Source organism: Amblyomma mixtum, chromosome 9, assembly GCF_055824585.1.
Source record: "Amblyomma mixtum isolate Tamu chromosome 9, ASM5582458v1, whole genome shotgun sequence".
In the NCBI taxonomy this organism is placed as follows: domain Eukaryota; kingdom Metazoa; phylum Arthropoda; class Arachnida; order Ixodida; family Ixodidae; genus Amblyomma; species Amblyomma mixtum.
The window spans coordinates 104,169,328-104,195,302 of record NC_143020.1 but is presented as its reverse complement, the minus strand read 5'-3'; the positions used below and the strand labels follow the sequence as shown (position 1 = coordinate 104,195,302).

General features: G+C 46.8%; 1 protein-coding gene across 10 annotated transcripts in view; it reads right to left on the bottom strand.

The window, feature by feature from the left end:
- Window positions 1–25,975, bottom strand: part of ACC (acetyl-CoA carboxylase) — an 82,835-nt gene that overhangs the window by 14,603 nt on the left and 42,257 nt on the right. For 9 of the 10 annotated variants that reach the window (XM_089561046.1, XM_089561047.1, XM_089561052.1 and 6 more), the window contains 28 exons: window positions 25,362–25,573; window positions 24,830–24,958; window positions 23,938–24,028; window positions 23,034–23,252; window positions 21,486–21,605; window positions 20,836–21,025; window positions 19,826–19,950; window positions 19,316–19,429; window positions 18,652–18,855; window positions 17,863–17,981; window positions 16,749–16,907; window positions 15,816–15,939; window positions 15,570–15,671; window positions 15,332–15,430; window positions 14,103–14,240; window positions 13,381–13,458; window positions 13,066–13,155; window positions 12,623–12,691; window positions 10,890–10,981; window positions 8,184–8,249; window positions 5,224–5,494; window positions 3,887–4,027; window positions 3,498–3,629; window positions 3,270–3,407; window positions 2,471–2,591; window positions 2,271–2,368; window positions 1,461–1,571; window positions 304–447 (listed from right to left, as the gene is read on the bottom strand). In XM_089561046.1, the coding sequence (XP_089417172.1) occupies window positions 304–447; window positions 1,461–1,571; window positions 2,271–2,368; window positions 2,471–2,591; window positions 3,270–3,407; window positions 3,498–3,629; window positions 3,887–4,027; window positions 5,224–5,494; window positions 8,184–8,249; window positions 10,890–10,981; window positions 12,623–12,691; window positions 13,066–13,155; window positions 13,381–13,458; window positions 14,103–14,240; window positions 15,332–15,430; window positions 15,570–15,671; window positions 15,816–15,939; window positions 16,749–16,907; window positions 17,863–17,981; window positions 18,652–18,855; window positions 19,316–19,429; window positions 19,826–19,950; window positions 20,836–21,025; window positions 21,486–21,605; window positions 23,034–23,252; window positions 23,938–24,028; window positions 24,830–24,958; window positions 25,362–25,573 (3,696 nt within the window). The remainder of the gene's footprint in view (window positions 1–303; window positions 448–1,460; window positions 1,572–2,270; window positions 2,369–2,470; window positions 2,592–3,269; window positions 3,408–3,497; window positions 3,630–3,886; window positions 4,028–5,223; window positions 5,495–8,183; window positions 8,250–10,889; window positions 10,982–12,622; window positions 12,692–13,065; window positions 13,156–13,380; window positions 13,459–14,102; window positions 14,241–15,331; window positions 15,431–15,569; window positions 15,672–15,815; window positions 15,940–16,748; window positions 16,908–17,862; window positions 17,982–18,651; window positions 18,856–19,315; window positions 19,430–19,825; window positions 19,951–20,835; window positions 21,026–21,485; window positions 21,606–23,033; window positions 23,253–23,937; window positions 24,029–24,829; window positions 24,959–25,361; window positions 25,574–25,975) is intronic. The other variant, XM_089561048.1, reaches the window with a different exon arrangement.

Here is a 25,975-nt window from a genome sequence, read left to right as displayed (position 1 = left end):
GGCTATGAGGGACGCCGTAGTGAAGGGCTCCGGAAATTTCGACCACCTGGGGTTCTTTAACGTGCACTGACATCGCACAGCACACGAGCCTCTAGAATTTCTCCTCCTAAGAAATTCCAGCCGCCGCGGCCGGGATCGAACCCGCGTCTTTCGGGCCAGCAGCCGAGCGCCGTAGCCACTGAGCCACCGCGGCGGGGCAAACTCCATGAAAGAGCCTCTTTCGTGAAGCCTCTACACCGCGCAGACGTCTCAGTGTTTTAAACACTGGTAGAGAGAGCAGAACCAAGGAGAAGCAGCTCCTACCTTGGGCATGTAGGAGAGCCACTTGAGCATGACGTAGGTGCCCTCGAGGTCGTCGTGCACGGTCACGTGTGAGACACCGTTGGGGTACATGATCTGCACCCCTCCCAGCTGGTTGTTGGACGTGTACACTTCCCGTCCGAGAAGCTGCAAGCGCACGAGGCAAAAAAAAAAAAGATATCAATAAATCTCCAATCTGCGACACCCCTGAGCCATTCTGACCCCAATCCGCTTTTTTCACAAGAAGTGGCGCCCTCTAGGAAGTGGACAAAAACAGGCTGCAAACAAACTTGCACCTGTCACTAACATGAACTGCATATGCACTTTAAGAGCTGGTGGTTTGTTTTCAACCAGTGCAGCTGGAGGAGGAGACGCATGCATGCGCACAACAGCTGTGTGAAAAAGGCGGATCCACAAACAATCCGTCTCATCATGCTGCGATAACTACCAATCCAAGCATTTTCTGAACATCCTTGAAATGAACTGCTCACTCAGAAATCTAGAGGCAACTCTACTCGTAAACTAATCTTGCCTTCCCAACACTCAGAGAGTCAGGAATATTCCAATAATGAATGGTGCCTGTCAGATGTTCCAATTATAAAAGATGAGCACAGGCAGTTATGCATTTTGAGTGCTTTTAGTCATATTTGACACACTCGCTGGTGACACAAAGCTTTCACATCACAACCAATTATCCTCATTACACTGAGATAATCATTACTGCAACCATTTCCTGAATGTATATTTGATAAGAACTAGTTTAGTTTAGGTTTGGTTTATGGGGTTTAATGTCCCCAAGCGACTAAGGCTATGAGAGACGCCTTAGTGGAGGGCCCCAGAAATTTCGACCACCTGGGGTTCTTTAACGTGCACTGACATCGCACAGTACACGGGCCGCTAGAATTTAGCCTCCAAAGAAATTCAACCGCCACGGCCAGGATCGAACCCGCGTCTTTCGGGTCAGCAGCCGAGCACCATAACCGCTGAGCCACCGCGGCGGGAATAAGAACTAGTGACACAAAAATACAGTGGCAACTCATGGTAACCTGATCGTCCACTCCTCTATGCACGAATGGTTTAGGTGTGTCAGATGTCTGAAATACTATAAGAGAAAAAACTACAGTCAGACTAAGGCATTCATGCCTGCAGGGCAGCCTCACCTTGTTAAGGGCTCCAGCACCCGTGAGAATGATGTGCGAATTCTCGAGTTGGATGACGCGCTGTCCGAGACGGACCAGGTAGGCCCCGATACCAATGGCACGACACGTGACCTGCGCACGCCATTTGTCGTGTTAAACAATGCAGCATCCACAACCTTCTACTCTCAAAGCCTTTCTCAACTGCCACTAATGCTCATGTTTCCACAGGCCTTAAATCCCAAATGCAGGGCTATCAAAACTACGATTTGTGCAGGGAGACTAGGCATGCTATGTGTTCGTGATTCTGCAGGATCCTGGTTTTAAAGAGCAAGAGCACAAACAAAAAACCAATACAGATCAATCTTTTAAGACTATGCACCTTCTACTTGGACCTATAGTAGATGCCTTGCTTACACCGGGATTTTGTTTGCACTATCACAATGTATTTGCCGGCTTAGGGATGCACAGTATGGATCTGAAAACATATAAAACTGGCAAATATTCTTATTATTTAAGAATATAAATAAATTTATTTTCCCTTTTTCTGAGTTAGCAGGCCTCTCATACAAAAAAAAGAAACTCTGAAACATCATTTTACATAACATTCCAACAGAAACTCCCAACAAAAACTCCCAACAAAAACTCCCAACAGAAACTCCCAACAGAAACTCCCAACAGAAACTCCCAACAGAAACTTCCAACAAAAAACTTCCAACAAAAAACTTCCAACAAAAAACTTCCAACAAAAAACTTCCAACAAAAAACTTCCAACAAAAAACTTCCAACAAAAAACTTCCAACAAAAAACTTCCAACAAAAACTGCAAACTCACCAAACTGATGGTGACAATCTCCTCATAAGCCTGAGATGTTTCACCAGCAATCAGACCAGCATACTTTAGGTTTTCAACACCGAGCCCATCCACTTTGCCTGCAGGCAGAGCGAGAACACAGTGTGCACAAGTTCAGAGAACAGAGATTAAATTTAGTGTGGCCCAGAAACTTAGCACGACAGGTGAACACACAAACTTACCAATAATGCTGGTGATCTTGTACCGCTTCTCGCCTTCATCATCAATAAGCTCTGTGTTGACTGAGTTCAAGGCGCTGACCTTCTTGAAGTTCTCCGGTGTCAGGTAGAGGTACCGGTAACCCTAAAGGAAAAGAAAAAGAACCAAATCGAATTTTTATAAGCGTGTGGTAAAACTTGAAACTCATGCAACTGCAAGCTAAGTCTCACTGTACTACGATCGCAAAGCTTTAATCAGTCTCCCTTGTTTAGACTAGAGCTACTCATCCCAACAAGCTCTAATAATATGCAGCTAAACATTAATCTGAAAAAGCTAGGATTTACTTTACTGCAATAAATTTTTGTTTATAGCAAAAACAGCACCTAGCCATCAGTAAGCTAAGCCACAACTCATTTGATAAATCCTCAAAAATACATGACCTGGTTTCATAAAAATGATGTTCAATGACAGATGACCACAGCTAAGCTAGCTCATTATGAATTACCACACAGCTCACAAAAAAAAAAAAAAAATTGAAGGTGTGGTACGGTCTGTGGAGTTTGACGCCCTGAAGCGACTCAGGCTATGGGGACGCTGCAGACGAGGAGTACTGATGAGAATGTAATCTTAACACATTGCTCTGTTTTACTGTAACTGACACAGGGTGGTGACAACTATTCTATTCAGCATCTTTTGACATGGTGGATTTCCACGTGAATTTGTTGGCCAGAGTAACGGCAGCTAAGTAAGAAATGCTGGCAGTCTCGGGACATATTCGGCCGCTCCTCACAGCAATCAGCAAGCCGGGGGCCTGATCCTTACCTTGTCAGGCACCTCAGGGTCAACCCATGCAATGTTGAAGAGGTGCTTCAGCTCCTCCGCAAGGCCGATCCTCGCTCCACTGTTTGCCGAAATGTACAGTCGCGGGATGCCCAGTGCCCGCGCCCTCTCAGACGCTTTCTGCACATCGAATAAATAAAGAAGATATGAACAAACAAACAGAAAAAGATGAGGATAAATGAAAGATGGGACAGAAGCCTCACAACACACCAGGAACAAGATGTCTTCCTGGGGCCCGAAGGTGCCAAGGAGGAATGTGATGTCATTGGCGATGACAATGATGTCACGGCCTTCCGGGTTCTCGGGTGTCACCAGCGTCATGCGCCAGGCTACCATGCCAACCTGGTTAATATACAAAAAAAAAGATAGGAATCAGGTGGGCAGTCTGGCTATAGCAGCTGATGCTAATCAAACACAATGCACACACTGAGCAATGATGAGTTAGTTCACAGAACATGAAGCAGGACTCAACACAAAAAGGACTGCACGCATCATGCCTTTCGTCAAAGAGCAGTCTGAAATGGTGATTAGTGTGTTACACTAACTAGCCTGTTTCGTAGCTTCGTTAACAATCTCAGAGATGACAAAGCAGCACATACGTCGTTCTCGCCAGGGAGCCGCTTCTGCTCGACAAGCCGCCCTTGCGAGTCGAGAACAAGTTCGACACAGCTCAGCAGCGACGCTGGTATGTCCTGGCCTGGACGCATCTCCACATGCTCCTCCCAAAGTCGGAGCAGAGCCTGCAGTGAGAGACACACATGAACAACTCCCAATGCTGTCGCTGTAAAAGTGGCGGTAAGACTGCGAAACCACTTTTGTCTCGCATCTTCCTACTAGTTGCCTGCATCATCAGCTGCACAGTTAGAGCTGTGCTGACAATAGAAAACACCACACAGATGGGACGGAACCAAGGGATACACACGAGCACTCATTTCTCCTAGCTAACCGGTCTCTGCGTTGTTTTCTACAGTTCCTATACCAACTGGCTGCACAACATACCCTCTTGTGAGGAGTGCTACAGATAATTGGGGGCTTCAGGCAACTGCATACTACTAACCATTTGGAAGGGCCAGCAGAACACTGTCATAAAATAAGCAGCCCAAAACGCAAAAATTTTAAATTTTACTACATGGTGGCTTGGAACATGTTTACCGTGGGAAGCAAAGTTTAACTACATGAATGGTGAACCTTCTGCATGGTGGCATCCGACTCATAGTTCACTACCCTGACAACAGAGGGCGACGCCATGCTCCCTTTTCATAGTCTGTTATTGTTTCACCAGATGGCGACACCATTTGTTGGCAAGGCAACAAATCATGAGAAAAAACTACGTATGAAAGAGCCCACTAGAAGCTATCAGTTCAAGCTGAATTTTCAAAATTCTAACAGCGTGTCTTTCCTTTTGTTTCTTTGAGTATGTTTAACATCCCGGTTAAAAATGCAAGCCTTGGGCCAATGGAAGATGACTTTGAAGAGATTGTGAGAAAAATAGAAATAACAAAAATATGAAAAGGTTAAGGGGGAGCTGGCTATATGACTGGTAAACCTTCTGCATGATGCATGGTGGCATCCCACTCATAGTTCACTGCCCTGACAACAGGTGGCGACACCATGCTCCCTTTTCATAGTCTGTCATTGTTCCACCAGATGGCGACACCATTTGTTGGCAAGGCAACAAATCGTGAGAAAAAAACTACGTATGAAAGAGCCCACTAGAAGCTATCAGTTCCAGCTGCATTTTCGAAATTCTAACAGTGCATCTTTCCTTTTGTTTCTTTGAGTATGTTTAACATCCCGATTAAAAATGCAAGCCTTGGGCCAATGGAAGATGACTTTGAAGAGATTGTGAGAAAAATAGAAACAACAAAAAGACGAAATGATTAAGGGGGAGCTCCAAGAGAGAAGACGCATGCACACACACACAGAAAGCACGGACCTGACGGAACATGTCGGGGAAGTCGTAGACGTAGGTGGTGCCATTAGACTGAGCCTGGAAGCGCTTCTGCTGCAGGTAGTCCTTGGTCAGGTAGGGCGTCGAGATGGGTAGGCCGTGCAGGGGACCCTGGCGGTGGGGGCCCCAGGCCTCAAACTGCATGAGCCCAGTCTCGGGGTCCAGCCGCTCCTTGTACAGGGCAATGTCCAGGTAGTAGCCGCTCTCGTTGGCCAGGAACAGCCGGATGGGCACGCACTTGCCGTTCAGGCTCGGACTGGTTACGGTTAGGAATGACAGGAGAGAAGAAGAAAAGGAGAGAGAGAGAGAAAAAAGAATGCAACACCAGTTTCACAAAAGAATCCCAAGCCAGAAAACTGCGTAGTTACAGTTCACAGTAAAAAGTGGCACTGTTGCAATATTACAGAGATACAGAGAGCCCCATTAGGGACTTCTTGCATGGTAAACAGCTTCAGACTTGGCCACATATCATCACCAGCGGCAGCATATAAACGTCTTCGTCATCAGCCAAACTACGTTCAATGCAGGAAAAAGGCCTCTCCCATCCCGCTGATTTCCAACAAATTTTTCCATTTGCCAGGTGCAGCCACCTTATGCCAGCAAACTTCCCAATCTCGTCTGCCCGCTTGCTCATCTGCCGCCTCCTGCTGCATTTGCCTTCCCTTGGAATCCTCGACTTTACACCCCAAGCCCCCCGTTGGTTGTCGGCGTAGTACAGTCTAGCCCGGTTATAACGAAGTCGGCGGGAATCGCAATTCACTTCGCTATATCCGGTATTTCGTTATATACGGACGACGAAAAAAAATGCTAACATCGGCATACCGATTTATTGCCGCGGAAAGAAGTCGTCCAGCGTCCCCTGCAACGCATACAACATCCATAAACAGCATACAACGATCCGCGATAACGATAAAAATGAGCCACGCTTCCAACATGCACAATGCTGCCGCGCTTTCTCCCTGCCTTGCGCACCGCGGCACCGACATAAAACAAAGCGCGCGCTGCCACACCTCCTGCAGACCGCAGTCCAGCCGTGGCGCCGACTGCCTGGGAGAAATAGAGAACCGCGATTGGCGAAGACGGCCGCTCTCTGCGACGTCATCAAAAAAAAAAAATAGTCTCTGTTCTTTTTACATTTTTCCCCTGCGCGGCGTGCTCTACCGCTCTACGCCCTGACGCCGTTCAAGGACGGCGCAACACGAGGCCGGCGTGCCATGCGATGCAGTGAAGCAACCTTTCGCTCCGCAGGAGAGCAGACGACGCCACGAAAGGACGCCGTCAGCCGATTTTGCTCTTATTTTCGCGGAAAAAATCGCCTCAAGGACGCAAAAATGTGTTGATTGGCAGATTGTTTTTCGGTTGGTATTAAATCTCTTCGTTATATCCGCTGACACGCACTTATTTACTTCGTTAAAACCGGACCCAAAATGTATTGAAAATGCAAAAATGGGAATGGGAAATTGAAATCCCTTCGTTATAACTGCTATTTCGCTATAAGTGGCTTCGTTATAAACGGGCTAGACTGTACGTCACAACCTAAAATCACCACCTTCTCGCGCCAGCAAAGTAAAACATTATTCAGCTTTCATTTTTCTGTTCTCTTTGGACAACAGCGATTTTCCCTTAACAAACTCACAAAATTTCACAGTTCATCCCCATGACCTCACCTAGTGCAGTTAGCATTCGTAGCTACTAATGTCAGCCCCTAAGGATGCACAATTCATTCAGTAAGCTGGCGTTAAACTGTGTTGGACTATTATAAAACCAGATTTATAAAACACTTCCCCTCTCATTAACAACTGTTAATACTCTGAAGGAGCTCAGGTGAAAAATAAACATATCATGCGCTCTGTTCCTTTTCTAAGGTTCATGTCTTCGAGCACGTGCCAATCCACTTCTCAGGCATGCTTAACGGCATGCCCCGTGCCAGAACTGTAAACAACAAGAAGCAGTGGTGTATGCCTTCAGAGGTCATTCCTGGAAAAGCTCTATCAGGGATTCTGCATAGTAGCCCTGCCGCCTGGTTTAGAGTGGTGACATCCCAATGTGACACATGCCTGAAATGTACGCCAAACAAGACAGGTCGCCATTCTGGTCTCCAGTTTTCACAGGTGCAGTTACGTGGGGCCAGTTTTAGTTGGCATACCATCTGCGACAACGGCGCCTATTGACGTCACACAATTCTAAAAGAGCGGTCTGACAGTGACAATTTCTAGTGACAGCTATGCTTACAGATAGAGTTATAACGGCACTAGGTGCTCCATCCATGTAGTGCGGAAGTGAAATTAGAATAGCGCTCCGTGTGTCTAGATTGGAATAAGCAGTAAACCAGGCAAGGAGCCTTCCACAATGCTAGGCACTCCAAAAGTCTGACTACCCAAGATCCGGGGACCAAAATGGCATGGTTATCATGGGAATTCTATGCTGACAATGTTGAGTTGTAGTGGTCGGTGGCAAGTTATAAATTCAAAAGCTGACACCACCCTCCCTAGGGCCCATATCATGGAAGTGCCTTCCAAGTGGGCGTGCACACCAAAACCTGTGCCAATTGGCTGTAGCCCCAGAAGCGAAGGTGATGACTTTGTGATGACCGCTGTCACATCTCTGTTACGTCACATCAGCTGAAACTGCCTTTGTCAATGCATCAATAATTGTAGTGCCAGAGTGCATATTACACAACTTGTGCTATAAACACAATTTATACTGAAGATCTTGAAAACGGAAATCGATGACTGTGCTCGATGTAAGTGCAGTGAGAGCTTCAACGCAACTAATGCAACCCAAGGCGGCTGTAGGGAGTGTTTGAAATTTTCTGTAGCAATGCACACCCACTGGGACATGACCACTCAGTGGACGCTTCCAGAATACGGGCCCGAGTTCCAGAGCAAAGCACAGCTCCCCCGAGCACAGTTCCCATAGACCGCGCAGCCGCCAATCGCACTTACACGCCAGGCCCAATCGTGTCCTCGGTGAAAACCATGTGGCACGGCGTGGAGCTGGCGTCAATGCCTCTTTACGAGGCCGAGAGCATGCGCCCCCAAACCCATGCAGCGGCGGCAAGCATGCGCAAGGGTCAAGCGGGGGAAGAGGGCAAGGTCAAGGGGGGTCAGGGCAACAAAACGCTCCACTGGGGAGCGAGCCAAGCACTGCAAAACACTGCTCTACACTCGACATCCCATCAAAAATAGCACAGTAAAAGCTCGTCCTAAACAGAGGAGTCCACCCAGTTAAAAACAAAGTTTCATCTCTCTCTCTCTCTCTCTCGCTAGTTCGAACTTCCAGGGATCAGGAAAAATGTTAAGAGTTATCCGAAAGTTTGAATTATCAGATAAATCTAAAAAACTAACTGCTTTCACAACGGTAAATTTATTTTATGATAGACTGGGTGATGCTTCCCTGATTTTAAGATGAGAACAGCGCGGGAATGACTATTCTTCACATTTCTCTCAGTGCTTTATTGCATGCACGCTGTTGGAACCTTCGAAGCAAAACTACTCCCGAATTGTAAGGGTCTCCCATCATTCACGGTGTGACAAGGGGGCAGTCCATCGCTACAGCGTCACACCCGTCATAGGTGGCAATGTCACAATCGAGACGGCTTCACCGCACGAACAGCGAACGGGACATGATGAGTGTGCAGTTTTGGGGAAGACCAGAACCATGCAGATGGGAGCGACGGAATTGACTCAGTGGTACCGAAGCGAGGGGAAAAAGAAAATGGGGGAGGGGGCGGAAACATGAAACATCAGCGACGCTCCAATTAGCGACCAGAACAGTGCTCGCTGGGTTAGGTTAGCTTGCTGAGGCTGGCCGGTTCAGCCACCGCTGCTGCGGGCTGGTGCAAAGCTCAGAAAAACAAGACCGAAACTAAGTAGTTGGACTGTTCTCAGCAATGGAGCCGTTCATTCATTGTTGCGCCTGCTGTAGCGGCATGTCATAGGTACGTGAGTGACTAAGCAGCACTGAACTCAGGTTCTGAGTAGGTATAACACGACAATCTTCTGCCGCACTGGTCATATCTGTATGCGGCATCGCTTCGGGAACCTGTTCAAATTAGCTGGTGTGGGACCTGTAGCATCCGAATTAGCGATCGTCCGACACCACAGACTTAAATGGGCATTGGCTGGGACTAAGCCAGCAGTTTGAATTATCTGGATTTACGAATTAACGAGCTTTTACTGTATGACATATCGCATCACATATAACACTGAACACAAAACAAGACGTGAAACAAAACACGCTACAGGCAAGAGACCAAATATGAACAGTCACAAACAAAAAAGGTGGCAACCACAACAATGACGCAACAGTTTCATTCCTGCAACATTGAAAACATGCCAACAAACAGCAAAGGCACAAGCATGCACTTGCAATTTGCTCTAGCTTTCTGCTGCACTGGCAAAATTTCAATGACAATGGCATTCACTCAGCTTTTATTAATTTTGCTGTAGCAGGCACCTTTGCGCAAACTAGACACGCATGCACACAGTGATACATAGAGCATGCATGCATTCCGACAAACACAGAACTCAAGGCAGTAAGCTGGGCAGAAAAATTTTTGCTATGCAATGTATCGTACAGTTAGAAGCACATCTGCAAAGCGCTAGGCATGCATTTCTGAAATCCAATTCTTTATGCAGTAGAACCCTTGAAATGAGTTCACCCGAGAAAACGCTTCGTTTTGCGCCCTCCATCTTTTCTCCATTTCTGTGTTGCATTTTTTTCCATCAAATCTCGGTATATTCCAACACACAGCCATATCCACCTGAGCAAAACCTTGCCACGCAAATTGCAGGCAAGTGTCACAAGACCTAAGCACGTGCCATTCTTTCTTGATGTGGAACAAAATGGGTGTGTCTCATGGGACACCATGGCATGCAATCTATAGCTTTCAGAGTGCATAACACTACCACTCCACTATGGGTCTTCGCATTGACCTGCTAAGCCTAACAGGAGGCACAAATAGGGAAAATGGGCTCGTCAGGATACATGCAAAAGAAACCACCAGGCATGCGCGGAGGACACCAGTTCAGCCTCCACCAACAGGACTTTTCTTCTAATTTGCCTAATTAACTCCGGTCTAAAACAATTACTCAACTATTTTTCCTCTCTAAGAAGAGGAACAAATATTTCCCCGTGCTTTCCTCATTTTTCAGAACCGTACTTTCTTCACACACTAAGCCTAATGTCTGGCAGTTTCTCTGACTTTACTCTGCACGCCAAATCAAGAACTAGGATACAGTCAATTCAACCTCATAAATGATCACGCTAACTAAAATCCTACTACAGGTAGTTATGCAATGCGACAGAACCCAATGGGCATTGACGCTTCCATGGACGTCCTGTGGATGTTCAGGATGTCTGCAGGACGTCCAGCAGAGGTTCAGTGCCCGTCGGGAAGGCTTGTTAATTCACAGAAACACATCACAGCCTTTCATATCCGCCCAGACTGAGGCCGATGAGGTGGAGTTGTCTCACAACACACACACACGCAAAAAAACAGCACAAAAAAGACTAACACAGAAGGGAAGAAGACAGGATGGCACTTGGAAACTGCTGCTGGGACGGTACACGAGACACCAATACTACCTCTCACAGCCTCGTGATTCGTCCCAGCTGCGTGCAGTTCACTGCCCACCTTCTCAACTCACCGAATGGTCATCTTGATCTCTGCCTGGAGTACCCGCAGCTTCCATAGCCGCGGCCCGTACCTCATTACCATGTCCCGGACGTTTTCGGCAATCTAAGGCACGACACAAAGCAGAAATTCAAGAAACGTCACTCGTGGTGTGCTTCTAAATAAGTCTACCGTATTTACTCGCGTAATAGGCGCACTCGCATAATAGGCGCACCCCTAGTCAGGGCGCGAAAAATCAGATTTTTTTATTTCCGCGCATAATAGGCGCACCCCGAACTTGGCACTGTGATCAATACTGTATTTACACGATTCCAAGCCGACGCCTCGCCACCCCCCGCTTTCTAATCTTTATTTTAACAAAGTTTTTGCTGAACTGACTACTAGTCCCTACTAGTGCTGCTGCCGTCGCAGCTGCTGCGGACCCACAGCACGTACAACGACATCGCGTAGAACAGCCGCACACAGTTTTCAGGGATGCTCACTTTAAACGTCTATTTGGAAAGCTTCATCTCCAGCCGGAAACGTTCCCGACTTAGGCCTGCGAAAACCTCGGCGCTTGGAGTTGCGTACGAAAATTTAGGGACGCCGCAGTCGCAACTGCCGCACTTCTCGGCCACGTCGTATTTTCCGACCTGCCGCACGCTTGCCGCGTTCGAGAGCAAACTCCCAGCCGTGTAGCTGTTAAGGTGCTTGCACGTCGAGCTAAAACATCAACGCTCCGCGGCAAAGCCATAAACCACGATAACAATCGCGCTACCGCAAATCCCGGCACTTGACAGCAACAATAACAAAAAAAAAAACGAGCTGGAGATGCTGATGACGATATAGATAGCAAAAGCTCGCGGCGGAGAAAAACGATGATGATGAGCTTGGCCTTGGGCGCCCTCCGTGGGCGGCGTCTGGAAGCTCCTGTGCGCGTGTGGCCTCCGCGATCAAGCGCCCGTTGCGCGCAGCCGGAGCCGATCGCGGAGGCCTCGGCACGTGCATTCCAAAAGTTTCGGTGCGGCCCTTACACGGACTTTTTTTTTTTTTTAACATTTTCTTCGCGAAAACGGGGTGCGGCCCATACACGAGTGCGTTTACGTGGTGTGTTCAATTTTGCGAGTCGAAAAATTTCCGGAAATTTTACCCCGCGTAATAGGCGCACCCTGAACTTTCAGCCGGATTTTCTGGAAAAAAAGTGCGCCTATTATGCGAGTAAATACGGTATTTTTAATCTCATTGACCTCTGAACAATAAAGCATGATAATCAGGTTTGAACATGATGCTCAGGAGCTCCCACACGATTCCATAACCTTCAGTACTCTTTCAAAATGTTATTCATCAAACGTGCTACCAAAAACATTAACTTAACTTATTCTCTTCAAGTGCTGTTGACATTATGCAAGGACAGCAATAACACTATGTGGAATCTGAGCCTTGCACTTATGACAGCTTCAGAAAATCCATTTCCACTCTCGACAGAAACTAAGCTAACAATGCCTACGTACTCAGTTATGTTCAAAGTAATTGCAGTGACTGAGACAATGGTTAAAAAAGCACAGAGCCCACAGAGCACGGAGCACAAGGCAAATATTTAAATGCATGTTGGCACCTTAGCTTTACCAGTCATTGTCACAGTGCTTGGCTTTACCAATGCCTTTCATTTCACTGCCTTTCCAAAGAATAAAATCTGAGAATTAAGTTTGACTAGCGTGATATCAAGCTTGTTAACTGCAACTTTGCAAGGGTGCGGTGCTGACTCACCCTTGCTGGGTCCATCGTGACCTTGGGCACAAAGTTCAGGAAGATGTGGTTGCAATCTGTCCGCTTGGCCTGGGACATGAACACAGCAAAACACACGGTGCGATCAGATCGGAGCAAGCGTCACTTTCAGCTCACGCTAACACTGCTATCCTAGAGCCATGTGCACAGAAGCTGGTGAAAGATTTCTTTCCAGCATGGACCCCTGATACCACTTGCGTAACACCCAGCTAGTGCAACGAATGGAAGTACTACTAGTGAAAAAATACCAAGAACACACAGCAAGGCAAAAATGCTGGGCTCCAGGTTCACCAAGCACCCACAAAACACTGGGTTCAAAGCCATGCTTTTTCTAGCTCGCCTCTGCCAAAGTGTCACAAGTGGCCGTCATACATTCCAATTCAACATCACGACCTTGCATGGTTCGCAATGGCAGGCCAACTCACCACGGGGTGGGTGAAGGCCACTTCAAGTTCGTCCATGGCTTCGAGTAGGAGACGCTCTCCTTCGTTCTGGAGGTACTCGTACGAAGCTTCCTAAAGGAAGAAGAAAAAATAACAAGGTCGCTAAAGCCTAATGGACATCACACTTAACACACACAAACAAACAAAAGCTGAAAAAAGGTGACAGAAAGAGAGCCCAAACATGCACAAATGACTGTGACCATTATGCCATTCCCATCTGAATGGCGTGCACCCACACCGGAGGCTTCAACGTGAGCTGTTCTCAGGGTATGCACAAGAAGCAGAGTGATCGCTCACCTTGGTGACTAAGTCAGAGTGTCGGATGATGGCACGTATGAAGAAACGGAAGTCCGACACCTCCTGGCCCTTGGGAACCTGAAAAACCAGGCATGCCGAAATTGAACTCGGGCTGCCACTGACGTTCCATGGAAACGCAGCAACAGAGCATCAATGCATGAAAGGGCTTTGGCAGAGCCTAGTGTGTCAACTCTGACATGAAGCCAACAAAAAGGAGCTACAACGTAACAACATGGGAGTGGACAAACTAAGAGGCCCGAGCAACAGAAAAGCAAGGTCTCCTTCTGTTTTCACTTAGTTCATCTAGTCATGACACTACGACTTCAGTGCACATTAGTACACAGCATTTTACAAAGGGCATATTAGTCATCATCGTAATAAGGCCAGATACGTCCACCGCACAAGGCCCCTCTCATCGACCTCCAATTAACTCTGTCCTGCGCCCTCTGGGGCTGACCCTTACCTGCAAACTTCCTAATCTCATCCGTTCTCCCGACTCTCTCCCACCCCCACACTAGTTGCCTTCTCTTGGTATCCAAAGGTTTCCAGGTAAGGCCTTAGGCATATCAGCATTCAGTACGCTTCGAGCTATTTAAGCAACACGGTAGTTTGAAGCAGTTTGTGACATAGTGTACATGGTTCAAACATGCGACACGTTCCAGTAGAGACTTGGCACACAAGGCTCTAGTCCCAAAAGAGCTAACAGGGTGTGAAATGCATACCTTGGCCTTTCCCAGGTAGAGGTGCATCTTGAGGTTGGAGGTTGGGATGGCCTCGAGGTCGTAGTTTCGCAGCCGGTTGATCTCCAGCTGGAAGGCCAGAGCGGGCTCCAGGTGTCGGTAGATCTGGTCCTCGACGTACTGCGCAGTGGCAAGAGAAAGGAAGCAGGAACACACGACTGCCATTACCAATAGACGAGACACCGGTTTCACCAAATTCCAATGTGCACCGCGTTTCACAGAAAAGCTGAGCCTTGGATGCATATCTGGTGCAAAATGAAAACCAAGTTAGGAACGTCCCCTGGTGTCATTGCCATCAGAGATGGCAGTTCAGCCTTCTTGTGTTCGCAGTTAACATTTTGTTGGAGACGCAAAGCCCACCTACTCCGCTGTGCTTTTAATCTTTTTTTTTTGTTCTCGCGTTTTGCGAGCATGAAAACCAAGCTAGTAGTACAATAAAGGGTCCATGAGAACCGGATAATTAAAATAAGTCCACTACAGGAGAAACATCTACACCTTAAACTCTAACCTGTGCCAGACTATTGGTTGTCAGTCCCACAAACCATGTGCCCAGCTCAGGTCTCTACATTTCAATGAAAATGTCAATATCCATTTGGCCTCTTATATCATGCACAGACCTTTCTCTATCTCCATCTAAAGGTATGCTTGATTTGCCACATATAAGTACCACACGTGCAAAAGTGGATTAGTGGAAATTAGCACCTTTCAAAATGCAGGGTTTTGTCGCACACTGTACACACAGTGCTTAAACTGGTAGAGGACACGGCTGTTAGACCCAACTCTATTAAAGCCAAGAGACTACTTTCAGTTAAACTGTGGCATAGGTGCTGGAAGGTTTCTGCATAACCTCAAATTAAGTTGTGCCAACCAAATCACTTGCATCAGTCCTTTTTCTTCCTTGTGACATGAAAATAGGCCCAACTACACCACAACACTCCTGATGACATCAGAACAGCTCTCCATCAGTGCAGAGCTTGTTCTTGGGCACTGAATAATAAGGACGAAGCGACAACACTCTCACGTGCCAGTTGTGTTTTCAACAACTAGGAAGAAATTTCTTCAACCGACAGGAAAACATGGGTCTACACTAAACTCGCACATTCAGCCTTCACTGAAGTTACGCAAGCTGAAATTGTTAGGCATGCCTCCTTCCAAGTTGCCCAGCTGTTTCAACAAAGCCCGTTCGAGTCGCACAAAGTTCAAAGACTCACATCGTCGCGGTACCGGTATGTGTAGTACTGGGGGAACCGTCGCTTGTGCAGGATGAGGAAGGTGACCCTGCGAACCATCCTCTCCTTCATGATGGCACACTGCAACGACAGGAGAGCAGGAAAGGAAGCACACATGTTAGTGGCTGGAGGAAAATTATATACATAAAGCAAAACAAAGGTCTATATTAGAGTATATATAAAGAAAACAAGGTTGATGGAACAAAAGGTAACGACTCACTTTTTCCTGGCAGAAGGCGTAGTACTTCGCTGCATAGTCTTCATCCTCGTTGGGAATGTCGTTGCGGATGGCAATGTTGAGGATGTGCATGGGCTCCACATTCTGCAAGACAAGCAGGATGAGGCACAGCAATTAGTCCCGAAAGGACACCCTCCAAGACAACAACAAAAAGCAACAATTTACATTGAGAAAAATGAAATAAATAAATAAAATATAATTACTACATGACAAACTTTAAAGACTTACCACTGGGCTCTCGGTGCCGTCGCAGAAAGAGGGCGTGTTGTGTTCGCGTGTGCCAAAGTCAAACTCGTTTCGCGGAGCCACGTTAGGCGAGACAGCGAAGAACTCGATCAGGTTGTCAAAGTCACTGAAAGAACAAAAATAAAAAAGATCATGAGCTGGTGATTATTTATGGAGTACAGTCATGCAGTTGTCATAGATTCATAATTGCATTTATGATGTTCACATCATGCAGTGACAGCAAGGCAGGTCAGGACCATTCATACAATGCCACAATTGACCTATGTTGACCTCATGCCCACAACAGGGACGTTTCATAGCTCCCAACTTCTGTGACTGCTTCAGCAAAGCAAAAATTTTAACACTGAATACGACTTTTTCCTTTCTGTTACCCATGCTACACACCAAGTGACAAAGGCTACCTCATAGCCTTGGAACGACAGTTGCATTTAATGAGCTGACCTCAGTGTATTCAGACATAAGACAGACTCCAAAGCACGCAAGAGAAGCAAAATAGTCACTAAGCATTTACTGTTGCAACAAAGATAGCAAAACATGCAACTTAAACATTCCATCAATTTCAAGTCAAAATTCTACTTCTACAAGCCGTGCTCCTTCCCACCTCTGCCAAAGCACATTTATGCCCTGTCAAAAGCCCTCATGCGTAATGAGAAGTCGCACACACTCGAGATGCAGGGGTTGACCTCCAAATGACCTTGACCTTTCCCTGCTGCGGCACCCCCTGTTGAGGCACCCTAACCCACATTTGTTCCCTGACACACTTCGCTCTCTTGCTGTCTCTTAACGTTACACCTATCGTTTTCCTGTCCATAGTTCGCTGCATTGCCCTCAATTCAGGTCTAACATTTTTCGTTGAAATTAAAAGGCCTTGAAAGACCACTGCAGCACAACCGCACAGATCGGGTGCAAACTCACTTTGCAAACTGCTCAAAGGTGTTGAAGGCAGCCATGATTCCGACTCGCTGAGAGTCCAGGTCCGGCTGCTCATGTTCCCACGCAGCAACGCTGTCCTCCGGTGGGGTGCCAGGAGAGTCGCCCGCGTTGCTATCCGTCACCACTGGTGTCTGGTTTTGCCTGCGCCCAAGACAAGCGGAAACAGTAAATGGATCATTCCAATTCTCATCGCAGAAAAAAACACAGCCAGAAAAAGAGCTTCTTCAAGCACTAAGACCAGCACATGCCAACATTTAGCGGTAGATGCCGACATGGAAACATCAACGAATCCCGTAGGCTTTGCTCTGCATCACCATCAACACTCAAGTCAACGCTTCCTCGACATCAAAACTTGCTAAGAGTTTCAAACATCAATGTATCATGCACACTTTGCTCGGCATCAACAATCAGGCCAATGCTTGCATCATCACTTGCTTTACTCCGTTTCATACATAGCAGTCAACGCTGCGCAGGTTGCTGAAGTAGTGCGTCCGCGAAATCATATTACTCCACCACGCATCATTCGTTCTTCCCAAAGCTCCGGCCATTGTTTGGACGAATACAAAGAGCGGTATAAAACGATCTAGTAGCAGTGAAAATGACGGTCGAAGCTGTGAGGCGCTCAGTGTTGGGCTCCCTGGCCATAATTTTCACGGAGTGTCAACTACTTTTTTGGGCGCGGATTTAGTAGGGGCGATGCGCCCTACCAACAGCATATCATACTGCCACGTGTACTTTTTGCTTTTTGAAATCTGAACGAGTCGCAGGATGAAAATGTGGCAAGAGGTAAAACGAAGCCCAGGAGGCGCCAGTCATGGCACTTAAGATTTGTCGCTACGAAATATGCTCGAGTTCGCTTTGGTTATATGGCGAACTACTTTTTGCGTGTGAACTTATCCTGCGCGAACAGGCACACTAACTTTGGCAGCGTTGCCTGCTATGTATTGAACGGAGTATAGGAGTCCCAGCGGCAGAAAAAAACAATTGAAGGGCCTCTTTCAGTCACTGGCACCAAATGCAAAAGTGCAAACTGTCACTCGGAAGACTAAGCACACAGTACTCAGGTTAGTCGCATCCACCAGGGAAAGCTGCCTACCTGTTTGGGTGTGAGCTGGGAAGCAGGAACTGGAACTGGGCAGCGCAGATGCCCGAAGGCAGCTGCAGGTGCTGAAGGCATGTCAGGTCGTAGGAGACGTACGCCCGCCTCACGTACACCTGCACACGTTCATTTGGCGCATTGTTAAGCACTGCCCGTGTCCAAACATGCACCTGATCAAAACAAACCTTTGTTGGAAAATCTAAACTCTTCCTTTGCAACAACCTACACCGGACATATTGACCAAGTCTTTCCGGTGTGGTCCAAACCGATAGCTCCCACAAAAGAAAATGTTATTGGTGTTGGCTTTATTGGTGTACAAGGGCTAAAAAATGTGCAACTCGCTGACTTCACTTCGCAAGCTTTTTAGAGATTGCACAGGTTCAATCAAGACAATGGTAGCAGTTTGTTACTAGCACATCCTCAACACACTGTGGCAAGACGAGCGAGACCCCACTGATCAGAGTGCCTTTAAATAACATAAAATGCTGACTAGTGAACACCTTGGGCGATAAATCCGCCTTGGGCATGGTAGCCACATCTAGAAGTCGCTGACTTTCTAATACGTTGTGGGTAGATCATTGTAGCTTTCCAGTCACTTAAAAACTGCCACAGTGTGTTTCAGCTGTTCTTGCTGGACAAGAACAGAGACCGGTGCAGGAACAAAGAAAAAGACAAGAGTTCAGTTCAATGTGGTTCTGTTTAATGAATGCAAGAAATAATTGAATTTCTCAGGTCACTGAGAATTAGAAGAAAAAAAAATGCCCCACGAAGAAAGAGCACTCTCACCTCAAGCGCCGCTCTCTGGACGACCACATTGCCGTGGTAGAAGAAGTCGGGCAGCACGTCGAAGATGGACGTCTCAGACAGGATCAGCTTCTGAAGGTTCTCGGGGCAGAAGTCGTGGCCATACATGTCGATGGCCGACAGGAAGATGGACTCCATCTGGTTGTGACGCAGCTCCCACGCGGGCTGGTGCGTCGCAATCAGCACCTGAGCAAGATTCATTGTTCAAGACACATGACAAGCTTGCTAGCTTGCAGTCGTGGGACACAGGACCGGGCACGAATCATTCCAGTCGGAGACTAGCCAAAGCTCAGTCGGACTTGCCAGACAAATACTAATCAATAAAAAGCTTGTCATCGGCATTTGTGACCAAACTAGACATGAACTGAATGAATCTGAGCCACACTCGAACAATGCAGGATGTGCACTTCTCCAAAAATCTTTCCAGGTTTGGGGACTAATGTCTCGGGAAACACACCTCGTATCGGTTACTGCATTTTTCTTTGCAAAAAAGAAAAAAAAGAACATTACAGAGTGCCTTCCAACAAGCCCCAATTGATTTGTGCTTCTTTACCCACTATGTATTGCAGACCCCGTTTGAAATTCAGAACTGCGTGATCGCAAAGCAATAACAGCCGAGTCCTGTCCTCCCAGCCTTGTCTCTCACCTGACGTGCCCTGAGAGCCACCTTAGCATTGTCCGTCTTGCTCAGGGTGGTCAGTTCGTTCAGGATGGATGACAGCTCGTCGGTGAGGCCGGGCTCGTGACCGCACAGGTGGTCCTGCATACGTTCCAGGGCAACACGATTGTACGAGGCTTCAAAAATAACAATGCAAGCAATGTCAGAAGGCTTGGTCATGGACCAGTTTGTACAGCATTGTGAAAGCACTTTTCTTGAGCATTTTTTTAAAATGCTTCCGTTGCCTATATGAATAGCCTGCCTCGTTTTTCTCGGAAAACTAATGTCTCCCCTATCATTCTACTAATTTGTTAGTATGTTCATCTCAACAAGCATTTCAGTCCCTCCTTCTTAAACAACCTTCCCAACATTGCAATAACAGCTGATGTAACAAACAATGGGAAGGGGGAACACCAGTCAAGACCAAAACATAACCCCCATATCTTGCATCAAGAACAAAAAAAAACTGACAAAAGAACTGAAGGAAGGTGCACTAACGATGAGCTTGATGATGAGCAGGTTCTTCTTGGACACCTGCAGGTGCGAGAAGATTTTGTCCACCACGACGGACATGTTGTCCTTGTGCTTCTCACGCAGCAGGGCCACGCACTTGTCATAGTGGCCTGCACAGAGGTAACGGCACACGCGTGTTCAGCGTTTCAGCAAGAGCACCACTAGTACCACAGCTACAAGCACATTAAAAACATGCGCGAACCAAGACTACAGCGCAACACCGCGGCTGAGAAGATGCCTACCAAACCTTCTGACTGAGAGCTACAGAAAAATGACACATAGTATCCCCATAAGCTCAGATCTTCTACTATGCTACTCCGAGAGGCCATCTGGTATTCTAGAGCAAAAGTGCATCACATTCAAAACTCTTCCCCACCTCGAAACAGTGAAGGACAAATCGTACAACGTGCACCTGCTTCCTTCCAGCAAAGATGTGTACAAAACATTCCACAGAATAATTTGTGGTAATTTCACATCTTCAGATAATAAAACATCATTATTACTATTACCATTTAAACTTCAAGAGTGAAAGCAGTGCCTGCGAGTCTACGGGAGCATATTTGATCAAGAAATAATGCAATACTGAAGGAACTGGTCTCTTAAATCCACTGCGAAAGGTGTACTTTAACACTCCACTCAAACTAGCTTTTCTGCTGCTCTACAGGGAAGCACGTGAAGGCGCTTTGTATAATCTCAACATCTGAAAGCAGTGAGCCCCTGTCCCGTCACAAATTTACATGTGCTATATTGTTTCATCACTGTGTTCTCTTATTCGTAGTCAACAGGGGTTGGCATGTGCTCTGCTATGCTCCCGAGTGAATCGTGTTTGCCCTGACTACTATACTGTTAATCAAGCAATGGACAACAGACTTCCTTCTGCCATGCAACACAGGGGGCAACCAGCATGTGGTGTAACCAGTGCGTTTACTAGTGCACGACCAGTGCATAGACAGTGCACACCCAATATGCATGATCTCAGCACACAAGGCACTCACCCTGCTGGAAGTCGGTCTCCACAGAGAGGTACTGCTTCAGCAGCTCTTGCACAACGTTCTTCATGCGGCCCCGAATACCGTTCCGGTACCTCTGGACCAGCTGCACAATGCCCTGGGTGGTCATGAAGAAGACATCCCGGTCCGCTCGCTTCTGGAGCGTCGCTGCGTAGCTGTCGATGACACCGGCAATCTGCACGGGGCAAGAGGTCGAAGTCATCGTCGATTTTCAGTGGTCAATAAATTCCACCAACCTTCCACTCTGAAGTTCCACTACTACTGTGATTGTAGTCTCACTGTGCCCGTTATACATCTACAAAGTGACATGTTAATTCTACTCTGTCTAAGTATAGTGCACACTGCTCAGAGTAGCTGTAATGTTAAACTACAAACACAACTACGTAGCCTCAACAACTCTCACTTCCACAGAAAAGTAGTAAAACTAATGATGAAACCAAGCATACTGCTGACAATGGTGACAGTAGATCTTCGTTTCATGATGCAAACATTCTGCATCAGCTCGCACAAGTGTGAAATGCACCCGTTCCCCTTAGCAAACAATGCTTTTGTTCTTCACAGCCTGTACTCATCACACAACTGAAAAATCAGACGAATACACCAGCAAAGACAACAGACAGATAAAGTGTACACACCTGCTGGCTTGGGAACTGGGCCAGGACTGAGGTGATGTTCTTGTCGTACATCTTCATCAATGTCCGAATGTTGTTCTCGACCGATGGCTGGATGCGGCCAGAGATGGAAGAGATTATGTCCTGCACAGAGACGACACAATGAGCTCATCTTGCTCCGCCAGTCCAGCAGCTACTGTGTGCTTTCCGCTATAAATAAGCCCAGCAATGCAGTTAGCTCATGTGGCATTTATCTTGTTGATGAAAGGCTACACTTGGTACAACCACAGTCTTCTCTTCTTATGTCTTCAATTTGCGGTTCTACCACGGCCTATAGCAATTATCTGTACTCACTAATTCATGCCCGCTAATACACAAAACATCTATATTTCATCTTAACATGGACGATTAGGTCGACAAGGGGCTTTTAGGACTTGCTTCTGAAAGAAGCAAAATCTTGGATGCCAGAACAGCACTGGAGAATATTACTTCCTTTTTAGAGCAACTTTGATTAGAAAAGGAACTGAACTGAGCAAGCATTTTAGATAGGACATTAAAAGTCGAAAAAAAATTGACAGGTGATCAGTGGGCTGATATGACAGAAATGCGTAGCATTAGACTTTCATTCTCCTTTGCACGACACGTGCTTTCCCACACATTGCTTTACATTCACCTTTACTGCACACACTTAGCCTCCTTTGTACTTTACACGAATTCCTTGCAGACTTGGTCTTCTATTCCGTATTTGATCTCCGGTATCCATCAACACTCAGTTCTAGAGATGGCTTGCACACAAACACTTTTAAGGGAGGACCTTGGTCTTGAAAAAAAATTTTTTATTAATAAAGTCACAGTTATGAAATTTCCAGGCCACATGTATTTTTGTGCGCTTACTTTAGATATGTCATTTAATTTTGTGTAAAACAATTCCTTGAGCACTTGTGCAATTTTTATGCAAGTATTTTGGGAAAAGTTTTGCAGCAAATTTGCTGCAGGAAACTCGCTGAAATGCATGCCATTGGGTTCTCTTGACACCAAGGAATGCAATAAGGGTAAAGTTATCATCCTGGCTATGATACAACTTGAGTTATAGAGTTTTGAAGTTGTCGCTTCAGAAATGAGAAGAAAAGTGTGTATTCCTGTTACTGAAGTGGCAGCTTCAGTACCCTATAACTCAAGTTCTATGAGAGCCAGGATGATAATTTTACCCTTATTGCATTCCTTAGTGTCAAGAAAACCATATGGCATGCATTTCAGGAGTTTCCAGCAGCAAATTTTCTTCAAAACTTATCCCAAAATACTTGCATAAAAATTGCACAAGTGCTCAAGGAATTGTTTTACACGAAATTAAATGACATATATAAAATCAGCACTAAAAAATACATGTGGCCTGAAGATTTCATTACTACGTCAAGATTAACAAAATTTTCTTTTCAAGACCAGGGTCCCCCCTTAATAGAAGAGTGGCATTCGATGCACGCACGCAGCTCTGTTATCTCAGGCTTCTACTACCAAAGAATGTCCACAACCAAAGGAAAGTGCCGCCCAGCCACGTTCCGCAAGCGCCCTTACCTTGAGCTCCATGAGGGGCAAGGTGGGGTCACGCAGGGTGCGCATGAAGGTGTCCAGTGAGGCGGTCATGTGCTGCACGAAGTAGGGGTCCGGCAGCACGTATCCGTCCAGCACATTCTCCAGGTCCTGCTTGGCCGCCAGGAACTGCTGGTTCAGCTTCTCCTCGTGCAGCCCCCCTTCCGACTCGGGCGCCGGGAAGCCGCCCTCGAACGGGTGGGCCTGGACAGTGGACAAGGACACGGGAGTTGAGCCACCGCGAATGCTGACACACTCTCCAGGCGAACAGGCTCAAACAAAGCAACGGGTTACAAAGGAGGTATTTGTGGCATGCAGGCTATGAGAGTAGCCGCAGTGGAGGGCTACGAATGGAGAGCAATGACAGAGGCTATCGCTCCGCATATGGACAGTCTCGCCTCTGCGTGACTCGTAACATCGTGAGGAGACGGAAAAGTGTAGGAATGTTCAAGAAGGGCATCAGAAGTGAACCAAAGACAGATACAGAGGAAGTTGGTAAGACGGGATTGCCGTTATGACATTCCTTTAGATGAGGCACAGAAGCCCAAACAAGAACTTTAAAAGCAAGCAAAGGGTTGAAGGAAGAAATACCATTTCAACTTCACTGAAGTTAATGTCCCTTGCTAAATCAGCAGCTTACAATTAGTGCCCATTCCGGGTGTGAAATTAAAAGGAAAATAAACGCCACGTTTCCAAGTCCCTACAGTGAACATGCCTGCTGTATGATCAACACATACCATCAGTGAGCAGGAAACCATTCAAACACCATGTGTTTAACAATGTCCTTTGCAACAGGTGTCTAAACCGTTTGTAGAGGAACGAGCCAGGGAGAGAGGCCTGTCCACAAGTCAGCGCCCGACATAAGACTGCATCATTTGCACCAACCTACCTTGTTGACTCGTGTGGGGTCGTCCAACTCCAGCCTGGCAAGTTCACAGCCAGCCTCGAGGACAGCGCCCGGCCGCTTCACAAAGTGGACGCTGCCCCGAAAGAGAAGCCATAACATTCATGTAGGGTCATGTGTGCTAACAACAACACATATGTTCGAGTAATGCGGTATCCACACAAGCGCACAAGAGGCAGGAGAGAGTGTAAAAAGCAGCTGAGAAAAGCAGCAGCTCCAAGCTTTGCACAAAAGGGCAAACATGTGGTCACAAGTGCGAAGCTGCCTGCCAGAAAAGCACATGGTGCAAGGTTATGCTTTTAGAAAGAGCACGAGGCCTTCCCATAGCATGGGCCTTGAAATTTGATTTTTCACACTTTAGCTTTCCCTGAAACCTGGAAGATATCAAGCCCAAGCAGCTGACCAACCTGCAGCATGACCTCTTGCTTTTTAATAAGAGGCTCTGCTCACTCACTGTTCATTGCTAGTAGTTTGTCACCAATAGTTTGTCAACAGTCAGACATTTGCCAATACTAATCGAATGTTTGTCAATAGTGGGACGTTTGTCAAACGTTCGTCAATAGTTGGACATTTGTCAAACGTTCGTCAATAGTTGGACATTTGTCAAACATTCGTCAATAGCTGGACGGTTGTCACCAATAATTTATCACTGTTATTTCTCTTCTGTACTACGAGCTGGGTCAAGATTTTGAGGGAAGGGTGAGCAGCGAAAAGCAGAGCCACTATGGCAACAGCAATCAGCCTAGTTCTTTTCTCTGAATCACTCCAGCATCTCAAACGTACAAATAAGGCATCAGCGACACCATCAGCAACATGCCTCAGCGCCAACGTTGCATCACAAAAAGCTCGACAGCCGGCTCTTGGAACAGGCACTCACCACCCACTCTCTTCAACGGTGAGCGTCATCACCATCTTCATCACTTCGATTTCAGCGTATGACTGGCCGCAGACCACGTGAGCCCCGTCTTCAACCAGGAACTGGAGAAGCTTGCCTGTCGACGGAGACCTTCGACACAAACATGGGACAATAAGACACAGCTGTTCTTAAAAATGGAACACAGCCAAGTACCTGTGAAGCATATGTTGATCAATGTGCAGCTGCATTAGTCGTGAATGTTTGTTCTTTACATGGCATCTTACAAAAATATACACCACCTTATAGTACATCCGAAGTCAGCTAGCCAGCACTGCACAGGTCCCATGTGAGAGTCCTACTAATTGAAGTTTGCCAATCTCGCCCTCCAACAAAAAGTTGTGAAATCATTGTCTGAACTCGTAAAGACATCGAATGAGTTCAAAGGTGTCCAACAGTCCATGCTGTCAGTAATTTGACATCATACCTGCCCTCCCACACCACGACTATCAGATATTACGTTCCCAAAGGCGTGCAAGTGAGTTTGGGCAATCACCTCAGCACACTGGGGTCCTTCTCCTTCTCAAAGATGCACGTCTGGTTGCCAATGACCACCCGATAGCGGTCCACCTCCTCCTTCATGTAGGTCGTGTAGCTGGCGCCATCTATGGACAGCAGCAGGCGGTCATCACTCAGCCGGTGGGCCTCCACACGGCGCGCTGAGCCGTTCATCATCAGGAAGTACGACGTTGGCCCACATTGGGAAACCTACCATGCAACGTTCAGATTTAGAAAGGAAAACAATTCTAGGAATGGCAACACTGCTTCAACTGTATAAAGCTAGAGACGAGGGCTTAGCTTGGCTAAAGGAAGAGGAGATGCACACGACACAGAGAGATGAAGCAAGCATCAAGGACTTCAATCAAGGTAAAGCATGCAGCAAAGTCACAAAAAAACTGCAACAATAAGACAGACACAAATGCACTGATCATGTGTGCACTCGGGAGGGGAAGCATAGTAACGGCTGATAAGATAAGCTCCAATCTTCTCAAACTTGCTGCTTCTTCCTTTTCGTCAACACATCCATTATCAAGCAGAAAAGTAGGCACACCGTTTTCATTAGGCACTCCTCGAGAGCTACCATTGATTCAGAGCAATCGGGCAGCCCTT